Consider the following 9,206-nt stretch of genomic DNA (forward strand, 5'->3'; position numbering starts at 1 on the left):
AAATCGAGTTTTCCGGTGTAACCGGCACAGTTTGTCCAGGGCTGTTCCGCAACCTCGAGTGTCACGAGATTCAGGGGAAGTTCTACGCTGGATTAGGGCGTTCCTCTCAGACAGAACGTCTTGAGTGAAAGTAGACTCGACCTACTCTTCCATGACGCTGGTTTATAGTGAAAGTAGACTCGACCTACTCTTCCATGACGCTGGTTTATATTGGAGTTCTTCAAGGCTCAGTTTTGGAACCATGTCTGTCTCTGATCTACATCAGCACCCTTAAGACGTTCTTTCAAGTCCACGTCTACTTTTCGGGGACGACTTGAAATCCTTAGTTCTAAGTGTCACTGCTGAAAAGCGGTGATCGTTGGACTGTCGCATTTCTCCGAATAACGCAAATTGCGTCATTCGGAGGGGACCCAGCGGGCGCCTTTGCCGTGCTCTGTGATAATGAACCAGAAGACATTACGAGGTTAGATAGCAAAAAGGACTTGAGTATCTGGCTTTCCTCAAACAGGCTATGTTCAGTGCATTCGCCGTTGTGCGGATGATTTTTCGAAGTTTCCGTCGTATTTTTCGCGGTGAAGCTGCAAGTTTTGCATGTGACCTACGTCGTACGGCTGCTGGAATACACCAAGCAATTCGGCTACTCAGGATGCAGGCGGGACGTAACTCTCATTAAGTGCTACTTAATTCCGTTGATTCCGAGGTTCGTCTCACGGTACTTCGCTCATTTCCTCTGGAGTATCCTCGCCTCCGAGGATATTCTTAGCCGAAACCATATCTCTCTCCTTATAAGTGGTGTGAGCAGCACCGTGACGGCAGTCCAACTGTCGCTCGACATGGGCGTTAGCCGAAACCATATCTCCGGACTTATAAGTGGTGTGAGCAGCACCGTGACGGCAGTCCAACTGTCGCTCGACATGGGCGTTCGATTTTTGTAGATGCCCGGGAGATAGGCTTACCACATCTATGGGCAAACTGAATTTACTCCCACAAAGTCCTTCTGTATGTGAGTTGTTGCTTGGCACACTTGAGTAAAAGCGTCACACAGTAACAGAAAGCTTTCAATAATCTCCGCTTAAGTTTATCTCCTTTAATTTTTCGAGGCACTCGTTTGAGGGTGTCGACAGAACGTTCGACTTGGCCGTCCGATTGAGGATGAAATGGCGGCGACCTAACGCGATGAATACCGTTTTGCTCGCAGGACGAGATGAATTCCGCCGAGTTAAATGCATTGCATTTATCCGAAACCATTGCCTTTTGTGTGTCGAGGCAACTGAAGATACGAAGGAGTTGCAAGTTTATGGCGCGAAAAGTGATGTAACCCATGATGATTATCTCCAGCCACTTGTAAGTGTCAACCATTATAAGATATTGCTGATTGTGAATTGGTCCAGCAAAATCAATATGTGGACCATAGGCGTCAGATAGAGAAAGTCGTCGATGGGATTAGGATGGAATGTCGTATGTTGAAGTGATTGTGATTGTGAAGTGTGATTCTGCTCATTTAATGATCGGAGTATGGATCACGAGTCGCATTGCAGCTGACGACCAAGCTCCATTAACTGCTATCAAATTCGGGTTCAGATCTTCCATTAGGAGAGCTCTCGTCAATCTTCGGCGGCACACTCCATATGTTGCACATGACAACTATTTAATCATACAAGCCCTGTCAATAGGTCATATACTTTTTATTTGTCACACCAATTGAAGCGGCCTCTCAGCCCACAATGTGATCAGTTCAATTTCGTTCACGCCATTGTTTCAACAGCTAGATTACCTCGAGTTCAAACTTACGCGGGTTTCCCGGAGATTCTAGTAATCATCCACCCAGAGTCAAGGCCGATTTCTAGCACTTTGAACCTCGAAGCTGGATCATCAGATCTCCACCTCAAGCAGAAAGCATGCAACAGTTTCATTCCATTGAAATCGTCCAATTTTGAAACCATACACTGTACAAAGTGCTTACTATCAGAACTTCATTCAACCGAAGTTTGCCCTTCTGATTCCATGGCGTTTATCAAAAAGACCAATAGTCCCAGCGTTTGTGAGGAGGGATTGTGCAGGCGAGTAGGAAGTATAAATCTTTGTGGAGCCTCTGAAGTTACCCCAACCTAATGCTGTTACCCTGTCGTGGTGGTCCAGCTTCAGTGCCGCGAAGAACTTGCAGGCCACGCTGAGGAATTCAGTTCCTTAAGGTACAACCAGGCCAGGAATGCCAATGTGGAGCAGCCAGACGAAGAGCAGTGAGTCCCCGTACTGCGACAAAGTCTCAGAAGTGTCCGAATGTATTTCGCCACTCAAGCGTCATCGTGCTGCTGATCCTTACGACCTTCCACCTGCTGTTTTCAAGGATGGCGCTGGATTCCTCAGCCAGTGCCTGTCCAGCACATTTGGGTCTATCTGGGAGAAGTAGGCCGTCCCAGACAACTGGGGTGAATCGATAGTGGTGCCCACTTTCCAAAAGGGTACTGCAGTGAATGTAGTAATCACAGAGGTGTTAGTTTGACGCCCGTTGTGACAAGGCTTCTGGCTTCACTGATCCTTCGTCGTCTTACGGTACCACGCGAAACCTTGACTCGTGAGAATCAAGCGGGATTTCGACTGGGTAAAGGCTGCGTTGACCACATCTTCACACTCCGTCAGGTGTTAGAACAACGCAACATGTACAGGCGACCCACAGTCTTGATATTCCTTGACTTCAAGGGTGCATTCGATTCTGTTGATCGATCCGTACTGTTAACTACACTTGCTCAACAGGGTATGCCCCACTGCCTATTGGGTCGGACTTGAATGCTCAGGGGGTATTATACCAACCAAACCCTCCGGTCTGGGCAACTGGAAAGTACCATTCGCTCTTGCAGCTCTTTGGTCATTGGTCCTCACCAACAACCGAACCTGTCGAATGATGCATTGCGGCCAGCCTATTTGCCATTCCACTAACCATCAATGCGTATGTGAGCTATCGCTCAGCAAAATAAACTAAATGAATCCCTCACTAAACCCCTAAGATATGGTCCACGTTGCAGCTTTCAATGATCTGTGTCAAATTTGGGGACAGGCATCTGTTGCTGAAACTTTGCTTCCCTTTCTGTCTATCTATACGCATAAAAGACCTCACCTCGGTCGGTTTCCTCAAACCGCTTAGAGCGAGCTAGGGGGTTCCACATTTTTTGTTCAGCTGTAGCACTCGTTTGCTGCCTTGCTGCCATGTTACCCGAAGGAAGCACGAGGGCTGGGATACTGCCAGGCTGCTCAAGCCTAGACGGGAAAATTTGAGATGCAGAGGTCCGGTTCGAAGTCTATTCTCAAAGTACGGATGATGGGGAGCGAATTCTTCAGTTGTAAGCTGAACGTCACCTGGCCAGCACGGACTTTCAACATAAGCATTCGGGTCTCTTGGAGGCCACCACCCGCAAGCCACTCATGTGCTCAACTGGATGACGTGGCTATCGGTTACTACTCTAGAGTTTCGAAACAAGGGTGTCACTCATAAGGACCTGAACACCCAAGACGGTTTAAGGTGAAGTTTATTAGATTTGAGCACAAGAACTGTGTTCGCCATCAAGAGCTTTGCGATAGCGTTCGAACTACTGTTCGGTAAGTGGCACAGATATAGTTTAGTCTGAATGACGTAATTTGATCTGTTCGCACAACTTTGATCTGACTTCACTCTTGCCTTCAACACCTTTGATTGCAGAGCCATCAAATAATCAGTTTGCAGGACAGTGAAGGATCGGTTTTCAGCACTAGTGTAGTGTGAATGATGTTCACAGTGCGTGAAACTTCTCGGTCTTTGCCATCTTGGTATACAGGCGGACCGTGTGCTAAGAGAGGTCACACAACGACCTGATAATGACGCATGAGGACTCAGTAACGCTAGCAGCTGCAGTCTTACCGGATGGAAGCACCGAGACAGGACACTGACAGCCTTCCAAACCACACAGACAATAATGCTTGTGCACCCAAGCTATAGAATGCAGCGCGTTGCTACTGGTCCTCACTGCCATAACTAAAGTGTCCGTAACCCTATTGCCATCACTGTTCAACTCATCTTGCATGGGTGCCAGCTATTGCCTTCAGTGCCTAGCTCTGCTCGTGTTTTCAATATAGCCCGTGAATGAAACTGTAGCAGCCAGATTCGGCGTACAACCTATCCACGTTTTACAGCTGCTGCTGCTGCTGTCCAGTCATTCACGATATCCACTTTTCATCCATCCATCTGTTGCTTCGCTTCCCTCCATGTACTTGGACTCACTTGTGCAGCGTCATTTTTGCAAGGCTTTCTGTCCATGGGTTGTTCATTTTCCCGCAAACCCCATGTAGGAAGTTAAGACCTGCTTGTTCAAACTTTTTGGTCGTTGGGAGCGATCCACTGGGTTTCCGGCCTCCTAAAGTTTTTTGGTCAAAATATCTTCCGGCAGTCTAGATAACTCCGTCCCGCCTTGAAGCGCATATGTTTTCAAAACCAAAATTAATTGTCATGCGTCGTTAGTGTTTTATGCAAAACTCGCCGAGTCTAATAAAAGCCTTAGTCACTTAGCTGTTATGTATATCCAGGCTATCACATAGCCTCTGTTCTCCCACGAGCAATTCAACAATGTGGTTTACTAACTGGAAGCGAATGAAAAAGTATCTGGGCGGGCTCGAGTCTTTTTTCAACTAACCGAATAGTCTCTGGATACAGTTAGCCGAGTAAACGACTTCGAGGATGACCAGAATTTAACTCCTCTCATTACTACCACCAGTGTGCGAAAATTTTGTTCACCTGTTGCTGAATCAATGATGGCTTCAATCCGAGTTAGCTTCAGCCAGGGTAAATGTGGTGTTGTGAGCTGACCTTTTCAGCAGCTTGTGGGTCATTTCTGTCTTAGTGTACACGTTTGCATAACAAATTAGAGCAAGATCTAATCCATTTCGGTGGGTGTCACGCAAATAAAACGGCTATGAATATCTCCTACTTCGCAAGTTTTCTTTTTTATTTGTATCTCATATTCGTCGAGCTGTTCTGCTTTTAGGACTAACACCCTTGACCGATACGTGGTGAACTTATCTTGCACTTTTTTTCAGCCATTCTTGATCTTCAGCAGCCCAGAAGTCGTTCTCCTTTAGAATCTTCATTAACCTATTGTGGTTAACCGGACTCGCACAATGTCGAACGTTGTAAGTCGGCTGCGTGTTTGTTGCGAACAATGTCTTTCACAATCAGTGTTGGAAGCACCAAGTTCATGCAGATTTTTTCGTCTTCGAAACAACGGTTTGCACCTTACAACAATTTACGGCATATGCTTCATTCTCACTGCTAGTGTCGTAGGCATGGACTCTCGCACCTCACTGCCAACTTCCATAAAGGCCGTCATGAAGAAACGACCTTACCGTGGTGTGACGCTTTTCGCGAGATGGCCCAATTGGTTAGAGCGCGAATTGATCGGAAGTCCGTGGTTCGACCCCGGACCTCTGCCCTCGACTTCCCCTGTTTATGCTTGGGCAACCTGGCAGTATCCCAGCCCTCGTGCAACCTTCGGGTGGCATGGCAGTTAGGCACCGAAAGGGTGCTACAGCTGAACGACGCTTTTCGCACCTCAGTGACTCATTAAACTATACTGGGGATGTCCCAGCGACATCCACAGGGTCTCATACCAGGTTGATCAGTAGTTAGAGGTCTCACAAACAGTCTCCTGGTCCTCCAGGTCGGGTTTGGAACATGTGGCCACTTAATCCGTAGAAACGCCGCTGCCTTGCGGTTGTTCTTTGGGCCGAAAGCTCTGGTATAAGACCATAATCGTCATCCTGTCTAGGTGTGGGTGCTCTGACAGTATCCCAACCCACGTACAACTAACCAAACTCTTATGCCACACCGGCCTTCGCGTGGTGCCTTTTCTGCTGTATACTGCTGAGCGGGTAAGCGAAAACCAGCTTCCGCTGACGTCCCCCTTCTTTTTCTTTCCGATGATAACTTCTGTCCAGGTTGTTCAGGGTGATTAACTTGAGGAGGCGGGTATTAACATTAAATCAAGACATGTTCCGTTCAGTGCCGGTGAATACATAGTCGATACGCGCAATCTTCCACCCCAACACTGTTTGGAGCCTTAATATCCGATTTCTTTCCGGCACCTATACATACTATTGCAATATTTGTACAGTGCACCTGGTGTACGAGTTCGCTGTGTATGGGCGCTCCTATAGTCATCCGGTTTTGTGTAGGTGTAATGTTGTTCTGCAGTCATGTTGGAAGCACGCGGCTGTGCGATTTTTGACACCTCTTACGTATGCCTTTCTCCTTTTCATCCCGGAAGACATTCGCTGTCGATTCCGATTCACTCACCGTCCTCGATGATGGCAACGTAAATACAATTTTAATGGTTGCACTCCAGTAGGCTATTAACCGAGATAGTGGAATTTACGCTTGTTTTTTTGGATTACTTGGCAAGTAAACGATTGTGCTTTTTATAACTCAACTTATGCACTATTGGATGTTGAGCTACCTTAAGGCTTTTTCACTCTTTGAGATATATTCTTGTATGCACTCATGGTGTGTCGGACTAACTTTACCGTATTCTCGGGAACTTTCTGGGGATAAACCGAACTTCTAGAATGCCTAGAGGACCGACCACCGGTGTCCGACTCTCGTTATTCTGCGATACCCAAATTTGCCTGCAATTTACTTCGAAAATGTCGGAATATTACCACAGAATTTTATGGTGGAAATTTCGGGGCAAATTAGCTTCACTGTATTCCAGTCTTGCCGGATCCTGCCTTCCGGTCTCCCTTTTCGGCGCTACGCTTGTTCACCGCATAAATCCTGCTGAGCTCTGGGTTCATTGACCATTTACTTGTTGAAGCTTATTGTTTATTCATTCCATATTCATCTTTAGTGATAATGAGCAATCCGTGGTACAAAAACATTGCAAGTCTCTCACTATGTCTCTTTTAGTCAGACCCATTAGGTAGCCAATATAAAAATCGTTCAGCTGTAGCATCCTTTCGGTGCCTAGCTGGCACGAATGAGGCACGAGGGCTGGGATGCGAATGTTCACTATTAAACCATACAATTGTAGATGCCTATTTACTTGCAGTTATAATCGAGTAACTGGAGATTTTCCGTATGGAGGCGAACTTTTCGGTTTATACCGGCCGCTAGTTCCATTGGGCTGTCTGATATCAGGTTTCCTTACTTTACGGTGAACCCAGTGATCGTCCTGAAAGATTTCTGTACCTTTATGGATTATTCAACGAATATGGCAACTTTTGTTCGACCCTGTCAGAATAATCAACTAAACAGTGTGATGGATCTTATGAGACGGTTGCCTCCGCAGAAGATTGACAGAACTCTGCTTGATATCATTAGCCTTGCTCCGGACCTATGTGAAGATATACTGAGCTCTATCGACCAGCCATTGAAAATTGCTCGTGACAACAAGGCGGGTCGTGACTATCTGTTGTGTGATTACAATCGAGATGGAGATTCCTATCGATCGCCATGGTCAAACACGTACGACCCACCACTGGAGGATGGGGCAATGCCCAGCGAAAACCTTCGAAAGCGTGAGATTGAAATAAACGCGGCATTCGATCAGTACAGGGAAATGTAAGTCTCTTCCGCTTTGTAAATCCATATCACCGAGCGATGTTAGGTTGACGATTGGTTCAACCCCGCGCTTCGAATTTGATTAAATTACAGTTGTTTTCTGTTAATCAGAGCGTAATCAGAGGTAGTCCATTGGGTTGTTTTCCCATGACTTATCATTCTTTTCCCCCGTACATCTATGGTTATGTTGCTGGTTTGGTTGTTGATATCTCATAATTAATTGCTTGATTTTCTCAGTCTCTCACATGAGTTAATCGTAGATTTCCGCTATCTATGAACAGTCAGCTGGTTGCCTTCTTGATGGTCATCATCGTAATGGTATCGACGGTGATGATGATAATGAGGGTGGGAAGAAGAGGGATATGACGACGATGTACCATCAGTCGGGACGGGACTTGTGGTGGACTACTTCTCAAGAACGACCGCTTCTTGCAGTTGTGTTACGAATAGAATATCGATTCTGATTCTCAAGAACGATTCTTGCAGTTGTGTTACGAATAGAATATCGATTCTGATTGAGCGCAGGAACAAGAATGAATAGCGTAGAATGAATAGCGAGCGCCTTGTCTAAGAATAGACGTACATAAGCTGAAAATGAAGGCGAAAGCATGGTTAATTCAAAACGATGTGAGCACAAAGAATATTCATGACATTCACCCTGGCCGTTGGATTGTGTGTAGAGAGGGATAAATTGGGTACAGGTATTGGATGAATGATTGTAAAAATCTAATGAGTAATAATGAGTGTGGTTAGGCTTCTCGATTTCTTAAAATCTAGGGCCGTATAGGTTGCTGGAGCCTGGCTAAATCAGAGATGCTAGGGTCATATGTATCTGGAGATGCAGGTGCATTGCCCGGGCACGGGGGTGAGACTGAAGTATGATCGATGTTATCTCCAATGTTATTGAGCGGAGGCGTGTGCAAGTCAGATAGAGGGGTGCATGAACACCATTGCCTTCATTGGATGAGGTACGCGCGAAATCGTTGACATGTGTGCAATCACCACAAGGAGCGAGATGGCGGACGGATACAGTGCTTTCTTTTCCCCCGGGAAAACGAACATGGGGTAATGTGGATTGCAATTTATAAGTTGGACTTCCTCAACGACGGGCTCATACTTTGAGGCACGGTCAAATCTCTTCAGTAAAACAGGTCCTGTAACAGTGAGCCAAGTTGGTATAGATAAACCACAGGATGACCAACGTTCAAACCGGAACACCCGTTCATGTGGAGTGGCATTCGTAGAGACGCAGAGAAGGGACCGTATAGAGTGGAGGGTATCTGATAGAGCCGACTCCCAGTGACAGATTTGAAGGCCTTTCGTCTTGAGTCTAAGCTGGATTGCGTTCCAGAGTGTCCCGTTGAGGCGTTCGACTTTCCCGTTCCCCTGGGGATTATAAGAAGTTGTTCGGCTGGTGCAAACTCCCCTGTCATGTAGGAATGTGGACAGTTCGTCAGAAATGAATGAGGAGCCACGATCCGAATGTACGTATGCAGGCATGCCAAACAAAGAGAATAACTCACACAGGCATTTAATAACTGTAGACGCACATGTATCTGCGCAGGTAAAGGCAAACGGAAAACGAGAAAACTCGTCAACGATGGTAAGGAGATACCGGTTTCGA

General features: G+C 46.4%; 1 protein-coding gene across 1 annotated transcript in view; it reads left to right on the forward strand.

Annotated features, from left to right (window-relative positions):
• Positions 1-5,393: 5,393 nt before the first annotated feature.
• Positions 5,394-9,206, forward strand: part of T265_05089 (hypothetical protein) — a gene marked incomplete at both ends in the record, with an annotated part of 22,411 nt that continues 18,598 nt past the window's right edge. The window contains 2 exons of the mRNA XM_009170006.1: positions 5,394-5,492; positions 7,260-7,582. Of these exons, the coding sequence (XP_009168270.1) occupies positions 5,394-5,492; positions 7,260-7,582 (422 nt within the window). The remainder of the gene's footprint in view (positions 5,493-7,259; positions 7,583-9,206) is intronic.

The sequence above is a fragment of the Opisthorchis viverrini genome, assembly GCF_000715545.1.
Source record: "Opisthorchis viverrini unplaced genomic scaffold opera_v5_92, whole genome shotgun sequence".
NCBI classification, from domain to species: domain Eukaryota; kingdom Metazoa; phylum Platyhelminthes; class Trematoda; order Opisthorchiida; family Opisthorchiidae; genus Opisthorchis; species Opisthorchis viverrini.